Genomic DNA, 15,601 nt, shown 5'->3' with positions numbered 1-15,601 from the left:
CGGTCTGCCATTTCCCCGCTTGGTCATATTACCGGGGTATCTTTGAGGGTTCATTAGGGTCCGCTTGTAGTCTATGTTCAGCTGACAATTTTGCGTTCCACAAATAGAAGTCAGAGGTTGTGACGCCCTAGTGAGTTCGAAAAATTGCGTTAAAGCATCAAAATTTTCGGAACGCCTTTCACTTGCCCTGCACTTTGTTGAGGTGATTGTTGCAAGGCGGGGCCGATTACGGACGGATTGGCACGGCTAACGGGTTAATTAGGGAATAATCCACATTCATAAATTGTGAGAACATTTTCAAGTGTAAGAAAACGAATACATCCTGGTGATAATCAGAAATAGTAAATTGGTGTATCCATTTTGTTCTTACATGTTTTTCTTTGAACTGTTGAAATTTAGTTTCACTGTCAATCAGCATTTGACACATTTGTCACACCTAACTTTGTCACTGTAGCAACTTCGAGGACATGCGCGTGAAAAGGAACTATGTCTTCACCCCAATTTTTTTAAAAAATCGATAAAAATTGGCTACAACTTCGATTGTCAAAGGCACCGTCATGCGAATTTGAATGAGTCTGGCATAGATTTTGTCCTATTTTCCATAACTTCAGTAACGTGTGACCAGGTACAACTGAAGGGAGACCACCTGCTCAATGCTTGTTTTAGGGGAGACACTCTTTTCTTCGCATCATTGGCCGGCTAATTACAATTGGTCAAGCGTTGAAAAAACTCAGTAAGTAAATAAATAAGCAAGCCAACGACCTTGATTTCGTAATTCTCGTTAAATAATGAGTTAAACTACCTTTCTTGTTTCTAGAGAATCAAAATGGTACTGTAAAACGAAATGAAACAAATATTTGCTCGCGATTTTCTAGAAAACATTTGAAACGGACGCGAGTTCGAATTTATTTTGTTGGTCAGGAAAATTACCACCGTATGAAAAATAAACGGAGCCAAGAATACTAGATAACGCAACAAAGTTGTTATTTTCAAGCATTAATTATGGATGCAGCTTTATCGGCTTTCTCCCCGAGGAACTTGAAACATTGACACTTACTCCGTGAGGAACTTGAAACATTGACACTTGAAGAGTGATAAGCCGAGGTATTTTGACAATTCTTCAGCCAGGGAGAAGAGCCACTTCAACACCAAACGTCGAGCATTGTGAACATTTTAAAAATCACTGAGCAGTGAAGCAACGACATTAAACTCGCAAGAGACCGTGTTCGGTGGAATGGCGTCAACTTCGAGCTTCGAAAGAGCGCTAATTTTGGCGCTGATCTCGCTTTTCGCTTTGTGTGTCACCTTTGTCGTAAGGAAGGGGTTACACGAGAGGGACAATTTGGACTATCAGGATACTGCTCGGGCCAAAAATGAAATAGACCAATCCTACGAGCTGTTGATTGCAAACTCGGAGCAAGATTCTACGAGGAATGCGATGAAAGATAATGAACTTAACGCCATCCCGGACAAACAATAACACCATTTGTTGGTCCTTACCGACTCATATTTGGATTAACTTTATTTTCAGTGTTTAAAAGAATTGCATATAATTGGGGAACAACCGCCATGCAGCTAAAAAAATGGCTGTTTATAAACAAATTGGTTTACAAGACATGGATTATGAGCCGTAATTGTAGGCTAATTGTCAGTTAGCAAAATAACTGGTATCCTGTTTGTCTGCATCCCGATTCCGTGACGAACAGGGTCTTCGCTACAGGGAAAACTTTCCGGTTGGAGGAACACGGCATTGTCCATGTATCTTCGTCCATGGATTAAACTGAACGAAGCAGGTGCCTGATGAAGACATACAGTGATAACAAAACAGTGCGTGTTTCTCTGTTTGACCGCTTTGTGGTGTGGCACCTAATCTGTCGAGGTTTCCTGGAAGTCTTCGGGAAGTACGAGACTGACTGACTGACTGACTGACTGCGCAGGGAAAACTGGGCGCTACACTAGAGCCAGTCTGCATCGGAGGAATTTGAACCCTATTGAAACCTTCTGTGAAAGATGGCGAGTTTGTAGTTCAGAATTAAAACGAGAATCTGCTAACAGCGAACTTGAAAGAGAACTGAAAATTTAATTTCCTCACATGGGACCATCGACATTTGCCACTGTCTGTTTTTTTGGATTCATTGATTTTTGACATATTTTTGGCATATGTTTGACAAGTTTTTAAGGGGGCTCTTAATATGACAATAGAAATATAAGATGTTTAGTGTTTGGGGATTTTAGTCAGTTCCACGCTTCTCCCTCTTCTACCCACACTTCTTCCGGGTTTATAATCGAGCGGGAAACCAGAGCCTCCCATAAGGAGAGTTGCACGATGCTTTTGACCGATCTGTCTATTCCGTCCAAGTTTGTAAAAGTGCTATTTACTCAAACTAGTGGCCTTTCGTTCAATATTTGAGAATTTTTGGTCGGAGTGATTGTGTTCTACTCATGCGGGGCAATCGGGGCGGTCTGAAATATTTTGTTATTTGGGCACAACATTTCTCTTCCCAATACAACTCGCGGGCCTTTCTCAGTTTTCTGCTTTGTGTTAGCTTCGATTGAGAAGATATATCAAACACTCAAGACAGTGTTTGACCACACTTCCAAACACCTCGAAGTTCATCAAAAATACTTCGCTGCGCATCGTATTTTCAACTCTCTTCTCGATGTTTGGAAATGTAGTCAAACACGGTTTTTACCACAATTGCTACTAATGTCGCAATCTGATTGGCTGATTTGCCGTTGTCGATAAGAGTCCAGACAATTTGTTGTGGACTCACGAGGCGCAGCTGAGTGAGTCCACAACATTTTGACCACTGTGATGACACATCGTTGTCGATAAGAGTCCAGACAACGCTAGACCACATACGATTTGTTAACTTTCGTGTTTGATATATTACTTCCAGATTTTCACAACTCAAACAATCCATGATCTGATATCATCTGTTTTATTGATAACTTGCTTAAAAGGTTTACAATCGTTTTTTTTTTTTGTCATTAGGAATCCAGTGATATATTTACATTTTTTTTTTTTTTTACAAAAAGTAGACCATTCGATTCCCAGCCTTTATTTTCCGGATGATCTTTAATCCCAGAACTTTGTAAGGAGGCGAACAATGGCACAAAATGGAATGTCCATTTTCCATGACAACGAGAAACAAGTCACCGGAAATCAATTATGAACGGCTATCCGTCCTCAAATTCATATTAACATCTGTACTATCATATATACTCTGATCTCTACACTTTAACTTGCACCGCACACCAAGAAATTAATTTTCAATCAGCACTATGTGTTCCTCTTCTCATGACTAAAGAATGCCAACAAGAGCATTCAAGGAGGAACTTAAACTGGAATTTTTTTTCAAGGAAGGTCATTAATTGTAATGTCTAATGGCTAATGTCTAAATGGTACTGTATGCCTCCCAATGTTTTAGCCAATCACAGCTCTGGTTCCATCTGGAGAAGCTAAGGGCTAATGTCTAGTATCTAATGCATGCCACTTTAAGTTTTAGCCAATCACAGCTCTGATTCCATACTAAACATGGGTACACAGGAGACAAATCATAACCAGGATATCATAAATTAGAATATGAAACTTTTTGCCCCAAATGAACAGAGGATCTACAAACATGTCATGTCTGAGATTGAAATGAACCGACAAATTTCTCCGGGGTAGTTTCGTTATCAAGCAACATGACATGTTTCCATAGAAATGAGCTTAGAGTTTTCCCTCCATTTTCTGATCCACAGTAACAGAGGTTAAAGTGATTGAAAAAGGATGAAATTACGTTCTTCGGAAAGTTAACCCAAAACACTGACACAACTTTAAAAGTTCAGTATGGTTTTTGGTAGATAGCAAAGAGACATAGCAAAAAGTTGTCCTTCTCGTTCCCCTTAGAAATCTTCCCTCCCAACTTTTGGGATGTACAATATAATTTATTCTATACGAAAATGACGTATTTAGTCACAAGATCAACTTCCTTATTCTCCCCACTGATTTTAATATATTTTCTATAATTCTTATAGAGAGAATTTGGCACTGTAGGAAGACATCGTTCGTGTTATAACGTGGTCTCGCATTCTTGAAACGTCTCTAGTAGACATTAATTTTGCTATAAAAAGGTAGATAGAGAACTTAAAAATGACATGGTATTATCAAACAGTTGTCATCTCTTCTTGAACTGGAACCCAGCTTTCTGCCTTGGATGTGTTGGTGGAGGATTGGGTGCCACTACTCTTGGACGTTTGAGTTCGATTGCTTTGGAGAGAATTGTGTGGATATCAATATCTGGGTAATTCTGAAATGATAACAAACAAAACTTTACAATGATTAAATGAATGTACAGACCACTGCCTGACATGTTGTAACGAAGACGAGTTCTAAAAACAAAAATTCAAAGCAAAATTAAACAGATGGGTGAGAAAAATCTGTCCAAGAGCCAAGTGGCCCATGATGAAAACCTTGCTTGCTAAAAAGATGGATATGTCACCACACCCTGTGAGACACAGCAGCCCAGTGTGCTGGGTCCAGTTTGACTGGTCTGGGTTTCAGCTCTCACCAGGGTCATTGTCAGTATTGTGGCACCTTGTTTCAAAGTGCCTATCAGACTTCACTCAGGTCTATAAATGGCTACCATTGAACTTAATAATGTGGGATAACCCTGTGATGGACTAACATCTCATCTTCAACATAAACTGGGAAAAGGATTAAGCTCTGGCAATATAAAACACTCTGGTGCAGTGAACAGTTTTATAAATGCTATCCATCATCTAAATCACAGGGTTAAAAAACTTGAATTTCAGCTTGCCCTTTGGACAAGTAGCTCACAACTTTTTGTTGCCCTAGGCAAGTTTTGGTGTAGTCTTTTTGTGATTTAGTTGGCAGATGACTCGCCTGGGCCCTTACCGATCAGGCAAGTAAGAATGAAAAGTTACTTGCCCAGCAGGAAATCAACTTGTTCTGGATGACCAGATGAAATCACCATTCAGTTTTAACAAATCAACTATGCCATCTGTCGAACAATACTTATCTGGTGGAAACTGGCATGTTAAATCAGTTTATACTTCTTTTAAAATTTTACTACCACTCTTTGAAAATCACTATAACATCAAAAGGCAAAAGGCATTTTTCCATACCTGTAGAAGTTTCATTGTTGTAGCAAAATCTCCAGCAAGTAGTTGATCCCTTATGACGCTACAATGCAAAATGCAAATACTTCTTAGCTAACAATTCAATTATCAGTCTTAATGAATGTGTCCTGACAGTAATATATGATACATTGCTGCGACCTTTTAGGAGTTTATGGAATAGTAAAACTTTAAAAGAACTTGAAATTTACACCCTGGCATGCATGCAAGTGCAGACTTTGTTTTTATTGGTTCAATTTCAGATGTGCCCCCGTTGGTTAATTTAAACAATTCAAATATAATGGCGCAGCATGTTTGCAGTGCGTGTGAAATAACATAGATTTGGGACTTTAAGGTTGAATTGGCCGTGTACTATTATTTTCAGCACTTTTAAGGGTAATGAATGAATGAATGAATGAAAACTTTATTAACATGTCAGTGTATTTAGCTATAGATTAGCTTGTTGGGGACACCTAACTCAAGTCAATAGCTAATAACTAGTTTACAAAATAATAATGATAATAATAAAAATAATAATAATAATAATAACAATAATAATAATAATAATGAGTAAATAAATAAATGTTGAAGTTGATAATCGATTACAAGCAATTTTGAGGCTGTTGCAAAAATCTTCAGAACATACATAACAGATTGAAACAACTTACTTACATGTGCATAGCACAGCAAACATAAATGAGGAAATCAAAACGCTTCTCATCAGCAAATAGTGAATCCCAGACCCTGATAACATCTGTTATGCAATTAAAACAAAACAAATTAAACAATAGAACCTGCTTTTATAAACAAGCAAGCATGTTTTCTCAGCCAGTCTTCTGCAAAACCTAAACTGATCATGAATTGGGTTCCTGCATTTTTCCGTGATTGCCATTGGTTGTATGGTTTTACTGTGAACTCTAACTAACAATTTGGTTCATGGTGGTATTTTTTGTGATTGGTTAGATGCGATTACATTCAGCTAGAGCAAGTTTCTTATTAAACTAACTGAAGTGAAATAAAATGAAATTAAAACTACTGACTTTCAGAGTCATCAGATCAATTAACCTTCAGTAAATGTAAATGTATAAGATGAATTTTCCTACACACGTACCTGGTAAGGCAAATTCCTGAGATAATAGCAGTGTTAGCCATCTGAAACTGTAGAACTGTGGCCTCATTTGTTGCTCTTCCTACATCGAACAACAGCAAAGTTGTTATAAAATGTTTACTTTTACTAGCTCCCAAAATTTATTTGAAAATGAAAAACGCCATCTTGGGAACACAGCCGGAATGGTCTTTGTTCTAGATAATATCTATTCCACAGTTCGAATGTATGTCTTTCATATATTCCGTTTCAAGTAGTCATCTTTCACAGGTATATGAATCCACATAATGACGAGATCCCAGTTGGCTTGATAGCCCATTGGTTAGATCGCTGCACCAGTATTGCAGTCATGGATTCAAATCCTGTTCAAGCCTGAATTTTTTTTAGACTGTATCACAACTACAGTAAGTTGTGTATTTAGCTGAGGACTTTCTCCTTATTAACTGACGATATCTGATGACCTGTACTGATAGGTAAATCCAAATTACATTTTGGATTGCAATTGCAAGTGCATTGCAAGACATTTTTGTCTCTATACTGTCATCTCTTCTTTTATTTGTCATTAGATAATAATTGGAGTATTGCCCAGAAACAATTGAAAATGCTATTGGCAACAGATTGCCAGTCTCGTTTAGTTTGTTTTTAATGGATCTAATATGGTAACTGTCACTATTAAGACTATTAACTCTTAACAAAAATTGAAGTACAAAGCTATATTAAGATACATCACCAGGTATGTGAATAACATAAGGTCTCTATCTTTCAACAGGTTTCTGACCCTTTTCATCATGTTTCCTGAAATGTTGCAGCAAGCGACAATAAATAAATGACTGTACTTTAAACATATTGATTTAAGCCTACGTCTTAAACTCAATCACTATATAGGCACTGGCAACAACTTTCAACATAACATTTAAGAAGGAGTCAAAACCCACCTCTACAGATCAAAGAAAACTCAGTCATAATGGATTGGTTTTGTAACAATGCTCAAAACAGTCAGGAACTTGTCACGAAGTGAGATTTTCACGAGCATGCATGCTAGCAGCCCGACCAGAAACTAGCCTGATTTACATTCTCATCTAAACCCAGCAGACTCACCTATACCACAAGCTGAATCGTCTAGAGTCTTGATGAAGTTATCTCGTATCTCGGACATAAGATTCGTAAAACAGAAGAAAGCATCTGCTTCAACATTTTCTGTGGAAATAACAAGGAAAAACTGATGTTATTTAGGGCCATTAGCTAACAAAGAACATTGAAATCTGGATATAGGGAGCCCCTTTCTGACAAAGTCCTCAGCAATGTAACAAATAGTGTTCTTCAGCTGGGCAAAGGTTACATTAAAATGTGTGACATAGACCCTTTTTATAAGAAACCCCAAACAACAAAATCCATGTCATACTGCACACAATCCAAAAACCCAAACTTAAATCTTCTCTGATGTAACAAATAAATGAGATCAACACAGATAGGAATCCTTTAATCCCATCAAAGTACAAATTTTGTAGAATAATGGAACCTGTTCAAAGCTTGCTCTTTCTTGGTTTAGCTTTACACTGAAAAGTGTTTCATTCCAACGGAACAAGTTCAAAATAACACTATTATTAACAAACCTTGCCATTCAGGGTTTGGATCAGAACAAAACACATAGTACAGTGGACCAATTATTTCATTCATACCCTGGAAAATAATACCATCAATAACAGTAACTGAATGATGGAAGGCAATATTATTTTATCCTTAGTAAGAAAATAACTTAAAGTGCACAATTGTATTGCAGGATTAGCCCGGAATAGCGGTCTATACATTGGGCTTAACCTGGAGACTGAATGATGCTCTGTCTCTTTGAAAAACATAGCATCACTCTAACGGCAACAACACTCTCTCACCTGAACATAGCCTATCCCAGGATTAAGTTTTGCGTAAATGTACAATATTCTCTCAACAACCTGAAATTGATCAAACAGATTTAAGCATTTCTTTAATATCAGTGATCTATTTCAGTAACAAATCCAAGGCAATTTGTGTAGCAGATGCTTAGCTTCTAGCAACACTTGACATTCGATGAAGCATTTATTAATAATTTCTTATTTCGATATCTAAATAGCTACACTCATAGCCTGGTATAAATCCAATCAACTGATCTTGTATTTGGCAGCAGGTTACAGATGTATCTGCAAGGTTTGTATCTAGAATGACTTAAATCCTTTAGTTACCTCCCAGTGAGCCTCTTGACCATCTCCTAAAACAAAATACTCCTCTGGAGCAATTTTCCTGGGTGCTGATAACTTAAACAAGGAAACAACATGAAACAAGTCATTAGAATCTTCTCTAATCAATAATAATTATATATCATAAATAACTTATTTAGTAGTTAATTATTAATAATTTATTCACAAAGATCATAAATATAAAATTCTGCTATAATAATATTATTGAACTAGCGTGAGGTCTTTGCTGAAGAAAGATTGGCCAGTTTCTTTTCCTGCAGGGCCAGCCCAGCATGTGCTTTAGGTAGTGGTATTGAGTAAGAAATTGGAGGAATATTCTGGGAATGCTTTTTTACATGTAAAATTCCATAATAAAAAGAGGGTATCCTTGCAGTGGACTTACATCCTACCCAGGGAGGAGTAGAAAAACTCCCCTTTGCTTAATTCTAAGGATATCAGAGATACAAGTACCAGCTTGAGCAGGGTCCGAAATTAAATTTTTTCGGCAGGCGCCAACTGGCGACTGAAATTTTTTTTCAGTCGCCATATGGAAAAATGTGGTCACCAAAAGGTGTCAAGAAAATTTTTCCTTCACAGCGAAACACAAACCAAAACTTTTGGTCGCCACCGGCTTGCCGGCAAAATATGATTTGCAATCGATGTAATCAGGGATCAAACCAGTGCTGAAATCATCTTTTGACCACTTCAACAGATCTACATTTCCACCTTTTGACGCCCAGAGAATATCTAAATCTTCATCTAATTTGTTCGCGGATGTTCCGTCTCCACTTTGTGATACATTACAGAAAGATTTCAGAACATCTTTGGACACCATATCGCCTGAATAAATATTCATGGGCAAAGAACGCATGGGACCTCTTGCGCCCGCAATACGTATGTTATGGGAAACCGCTGAAAAACATGGCGGCGAAGCTTCGCACTGATCGTAGGTGTAAAATGTTGCAGTAGATTTATAATAACAGGAAAATCGGTTTTATATTTCAAAAGCAGCGGAAAGGTAAAAAGGAAGTGACCAATTGGCGGGCGGCTTTGAATTTTATTTTAATCGATTTGCCTGAAAATCAAAGTTACTGTTTGTGCAATTATCGTGGCATGAAAGAGTTAATCACACGCTGGCGACCAGTTGTAAAATTCTGGTTGCCAGTGCGAAATTTTTAGTCACATTGGCAACCAGGAAAGCGCAATTTCAGACCCTGTTGAGGAGCCATTAGGCTGGAATGCAGACTATACCCATTATACCATTAGTTTCCAAAAGCCTCAACTTTGACATAATCAAGGCCTAACATTTATAATAAGAAACAAAATTAATGTGCCAATTTTCAAAGTTAGGAGGATGCTCAACCTGTTTCTTGACTTACATTTTTTAGTCCACTTCTGTTGGTGTTAACATGAGATGCCTCCAAGTGAGTCCGTAACACTCGCTCTCTTAAGGTTTCAAAATCTCTGTCATCTCCTAACCAGTGAGAAAATAGACCTGTTAGAAAAAATTTCAAGGTGCTTTGGGTCTGTGACACACTGGAGTTGACGGCATTAACCACCTATGAGATGCATAAGCTTGAAAGGCAGTATCGCCCAGTTGATGTTTTTCACAGGTTGTAATTCCTATATAAACCAGACTAACAGAAATTCTCAGAAGTAAATAATAAATGAAATGTATGGTAAATAGTTAGAATATCAAATGGATGAAAAACTATTTTAATCTCCAGGGCTGGGATTGTTCAAAGCCCGATGAACCTAACCCAAGCTTAGCAAGAATTTTGATTTCAGTTTTGTAACTTTTTGGTGAGATTTTCTGTTCATGTTGTTTGTCCTATAGTTTACTGTTTGAATAATCTCAAGCTACACAAAATATATGCAGTGCAAAAAAATATTATACAAGAAAAATTAATACTTTGGCTAACTTTTGATCCTGGATTAGCATCAACCAGCTTCTGAACAACTGAGCCCAGTTTTACCCAGTTTAACAAGGCAGCAACCTCTCACACTCACCAGTTGTGACTTTCTTGTTTGGATATTTAGTTGCAATTTGAAAAAAAGAAATATCAGGACACAACCTCCTACAAGCAAAAGAAAGATAATCATCATAACTACAAAACAAATAACTAGTACGCAGTGATATTTATAACTTATGAGAACGTTAAGACAATAGTAAACATTTGAAGTTGTCCTTCATATTGCATATTGGAATAGATACAGTGTATGTATTGATTCATTTGGGCCTTGATTTACTGTATTTTTTTTTCATTCCCTGATGCTGTAGAACGGTGAAAACTTGGAATAAAATACAGTAGCTCAAGGCCTCAATTGAATCAATACATCTGTTAAGACAATTGTTTTCAATAACTCTCTAGCCACTCCCCACATCCCCCCCCCCCCATCCCCCACCACTCCAGCTGTGACAGTCACAGTGCAGCAAACTTTGTAAACAATATGAATAGTTTTTATCAGATCTTGATATTAAGAACTTATTTAATAAAAAAGTGTCACTAGTTCCAAGAGATATTCACACATATCCCAAGGAGGATCAATGAAAATTCAAAAGGAGAAGCAGGTTTCAAAAACTAGTGAAAGTACTAAAACATTACTACCTAAAACTGGAATGTCTAGATGTGTTGGGGGGGGGGGGGGGGGTAAAACCACAACACCTAACATGGAAAGGATGCGAATGTTTTCTGGAACAACCAAAATAGACTAAATGGACTTTTCCAAGTGAGTTATATTTTTCGATATCTTTTCTTACAAAGTGGATGATAATTCTATCAGAGTGATAGCATGAACTTGAGGAATGAACATAAGGAGCACTGTTCAAAAAGATCTACATGTACCAAACTGTAAACTGTACTAATACTGTAAAAATACCTGCAATCCTTGTCAATTTGTAACAGCACCTCGTTGTCTTTAAAAAATGCCAGCCACTGGCTGTCGGGATGTGGGTTCAAAGGCTACAAACATTCAAACAAGAATACATCAAGTGTTGTCACAGAAAGTCTGTTTCAAGATTGAAAAAAAGGTGTTTGCAAGTTTCTTATATCATTACTGAATTCATATGTTCATTAAAAACATATCCTTGATCAAAGAACCATTTACCTTGCTGGCATCTTAAGCTACAGAGGAGGGATGCAGTCCCAGGGGGGTACTTTGGGAATTTCTGGGTGGGGGTGTGCCACTGGGACCCTGGAACCCTTAGCCTATACCAGAGCTAGTTCAGCTGAATTTTGCTAACCTATACTAGAGTAAACTTCCCAAATCCCCCTATTTATCGACACTGTTGAGGCTGATTTGCGTAAATTTAAACTTGCCAATTTGATGCTTTTTTATTTTTGAAGTGGCAATTCCTGGTTTCCTTACTCTAGATAAAATCTTCAACCAACCAGTCAATTTTGTGAAAAATGATACCCTATTCCAGGGTCCGAAATTAACTTTTTTTGGCAGGCGCCAACTGGCGACTGAAATGTTTTTTTCAGTCGCCATATGGAAAAATGTGGTTGCCAAAAAGTGTGAATAAAATTTTTCCTTCGCAGCGAAACACAAACCAAAATTTTTGGTCGCCATTTCCACCGTTTGACACCTAGAGAATATCTAAATCTTCATCTAATTTCTTCGCCGATGTTCCATCTCCACTTTGTAGTAAATTACGGAAAGATTCCAGAACATCTTTGGACACCACATCGCCTGAATAAATTCATGGCGAAAGAACGCATGGGGCCTCTTGCGCCCGCAATACGTATGTTACGGGAAACCGCTGAAAAAACGTGGCGGCGAAGCTTCGCACTGATAGCAGCTGTAAAACGTTGTGGTAGATTTATAATAACAGGAAAATTGGTTTTGTACTTCAAAAGCAGCGAAAAGGTAAAAAGGTTCAGTGACCAATTGGTGGGCAGCTTTGAATTGTATTTTAATCGATTTGACTGAAAATCAAAGTTATTGTTTGTATAATTATCGTGGCATGAAATAGTTAATCGCCCGCTGGCGACCAGTTGTGAAATTTGCCAGTGCAAAATTTTTAGTCGCATTGGCGACCATGAAAGCGCAATTTCGGACCCTGTATTCTAGACCCAAACGCTCTGATTTATATACCCTATCCTAGAGTAAACTGCTTGAACCATACCCTTAACAGCGGCACATACCTATATAGCCCATATATGGCAGTGCCCCCCCCGGGGATGCAGTGTTCTATGTGTTCTATTCTGACTACAGTTGAACCTCCTGTAAGGGGACACCCTCGGGACCAGAAAATGTGTTGGCATTAAGAGAGTGTCAGCTTATGGGAGGTTAAAAGTACAGTGTTTCAATGTGGTTGATTATGGTTAAGTCTGCATATGAGCCAAGTGGCCCATCAGGCCAGCGCTTCTCTTTGGTTTCTGTAGCATGAAGGGACTAGGAGTATTTCTACTTCCCTCTGGACAGAATGCTAGTCCATCACAGGGTTACCCCCAGCATTAAATTCACCAATACCCATTTATACACCTGGGTGGAGCGATGCACTGTGAGAGTTAAGTGTATTACCCAAGAACACAACAAGATGTCCTCTCCACTCAATGTGCAGCCAAGCGCACTAACCATGAGGCCACCACACCTCTTTATGTGGTTGGAACCATTTACTAAATGTCTGCTTAGTGGAGGTGTTGATAAGCACAGGTCTGACTGTATTTCTAAGCTTATGCACAACAAGAAGGTGCAGTGCAGATTCAAAGTTGCTTTCAAGCTTCACTACTTCTGGGATCTTGGCACTTACATGATCAACATCAAACTCCTTGGAATCCTTTCCAGACTTCGTTCCTTTGCATTGTTCAATGATAATCTCTTCAACAAACTGTTTGTAAGTGGACCTTTAAAATATAAATAACAAATGAATAAAGCTACATTGAAGAACAAAATGCACAACAAAGTTCTGATAACATTAAGGGTACAGATTGGCAGCCAGGAATATAATTATGGTGACACCTAGATCATACCGGTAATTCTTTCAGACTATTACAAGACATAAATTTTAATTATTACTCTTAACAGTACTGTGCACCTCTCTACCCACAAAACAAAGACTGATAGGTACAAAATTGGAGAGTTGATGTTCTTTTTTCTATTTATTTGATCTATATTTGTTTGATATTGTATTTTGCACTTATCAACCACATTCTTGAAAGAAAATTTTCTTTGTAAAGCCAAAATGTGGTCAAGATAACATGGATTAAATTTTTAGCTTCTTTAATGTAACCTGATTTTGTCACAATCTAGCCCCACTTTCCAGTTAGGGGTGACTATTTGCCCTATGTATCTGGGCAAAATAAAAGAAAACAGAACCAGAAATTCATAGCTCCAGTTTGGTCATGCATATGCATCCAGAGTTTAATTATGAGTTCTGAACAGGAACATGTCTCAAAAGAACAACGCAACCACTGTGATTTCTTCAAGGTCCAAATTCTTAGATTACTTTCAAAAGCAAATTGAAATGGATGCCACATGGGTGAATCATAATAAGGAAGTGAGTCACCAAACAAGCCTTGCAACATACCTCTGTCTCTTAAGAGTTTCAGGCCAAAGATCTTTTTGGGGAGGAAGGTAACCTAAGAGCAGCTTCAGGAATAAAATAGATTAATAACAATTTAGAATGGCAATACTTCTGTTACTATCAATAATTATCCTTATACAACATTTGACTTGAGGGCAGCCTTTTAATAAACATCAATGGCCGATAAAAAGCACTAGAAATGTTGTCAAGCAAAGCCAGCTACTTCCTTCCAGTCAGGATCAAACGTTCTAAATCTTACATGTCACTTGTAACAAGAGATCACAAAATATCCTGAGGCATGTGATTATTGAAGCTGGGAATACCATTTGTGTGAAGGCCAACTTGATATTTCAAAGTTGCCCCCAAGTTACTTTCCATGCACTTTGCATTTATTTTGGCCCATGTCATATGCATCACATAAACCTTTTGTTATTTTCAGAAGTATGACAGGTAGAAATCCATCTTTGTTTTCATATCTGTGATAAATGTGTGGGTCTTATTAAGCCCTCTTTTTATCAAGCTATCCTTAAAGTAAGCCCGGAGACGAGCGCACTAACCATGAGGCCACCATGCCTCCCAGACTGCAGACCAGGGGTAAAAATAATGTAGACTGCAGAATAAAGACTTTTCAAGTATATATCATATTATTTCCATTTCGAGTGTTAATCTTAAACACGGTTATTCAGGCTAATTGGAGTGAAAGCTTGCACTCCAGTTAGCCAGAAAAACATACCATTTAGCCTGAATATCACTCTGTATAGCCTGAATAACACTCTGGTTAGCGTCATTATGGTTACCTCTCAATGATGGAATGGTAACATTATTCAGTTAAAAAGTTTTAAGTCTGCAGTCTGCATTTTATCCCAGGTCTGCAGTCTGCAGTCTGCATTTTACACTGACCAAGCTTTAATTAATTAGCCCCCTGTGGAGTGAACAGTGGACATGTGGTACTGTGTGTGACATTCCAGAAAATATCCATATCCCTACCCTCATGGAAGGTTTTTTAGTTTGTGCCCCCCCCCCCCCCCCACCCTTCCTTCCCAACCTCTGGAATTTCAAGCTTAGCCTCACAAATTCCTTTAAATATTTTGTCACTCGAGACCTCATTCCCTCAGAATTTCCAAATGACCTTCCATGGATATGGGGTGGGTATATATGGACACTTTCCTGAACTACACTCTGGAGTACATGTTGTTTCTTCCTACCTTCCAACATAATGACCGAATTCCAGATCCATCAGGTATGCCTGTCATCACATGATTAAGAAATAAAAAAGGCAACCTTATACCACATCATGAATAGTCCATGACTGAAAACATTTCCCTCTGCAGAACATGCAGCTACATGTACGGGCGACTACAGATCACACATGAAACTTACCACTAAAGCAGAGTCTTCTAAGATTTTTGAGGTCAATCTGTTGCGCAGAGAGAGCAGATTTGAAGTCTGACACCCTTCAAATAAAGAACAATGGATCGAAAGAAGCTAATTAATCAGGGATCCCCTAGCTGGATAGTGAAGTTCAACAAAGAATCTTCCATTCTCTCATTACCTCTGCTTGAACGCCATTTTGAAATTGAGCCCGCGAATTTGAATCAACAAATCGATTATTGTCGCATCCAATAATCCATC

The 15,601-nt window shown here is 38.1% G+C and overlaps 1 protein-coding gene across 1 annotated transcript; it reads right to left on the bottom strand.

Moving 5' to 3' along the window:
• Positions 1-75: 75 nt before the first annotated feature.
• LOC145490103 (TBC1 domain family member 13-like) lies at positions 76-15,539 on the bottom strand. Its single transcript, XM_081469211.1, has 17 exons — positions 15,522-15,539; positions 15,350-15,423; positions 15,175-15,215; positions 13,973-14,034; positions 13,196-13,289; positions 11,320-11,402; positions 10,450-10,517; positions 9,819-9,913; positions 8,446-8,517; positions 8,119-8,178; positions 7,843-7,909; positions 7,328-7,426; positions 6,960-7,024; positions 6,236-6,314; positions 5,797-5,878; positions 5,134-5,191; positions 76-4,295 (listed from the first exon to the last, which is right to left on the bottom strand). Exons 1-17 carry the CDS (start codon positions 15,536-15,538, stop codon positions 4,164-4,166), a joined length of 1,248 nt encoding a protein of 415 aa, XP_081325337.1. The 5' UTR covers position 15,539; the 3' UTR covers positions 76-4,163.
• Between the last annotated feature and the right edge of the window lie 62 nt (positions 15,540-15,601).

Source organism: Orbicella franksi, chromosome 1, assembly GCF_964199315.1.
Source record: "Orbicella franksi chromosome 1, jaOrbFran1.1, whole genome shotgun sequence".
In the NCBI taxonomy this organism is placed as follows: domain Eukaryota; kingdom Metazoa; phylum Cnidaria; class Anthozoa; order Scleractinia; family Merulinidae; genus Orbicella; species Orbicella franksi.
This window is presented reverse-complemented; position numbering and strand designations above follow the sequence as displayed.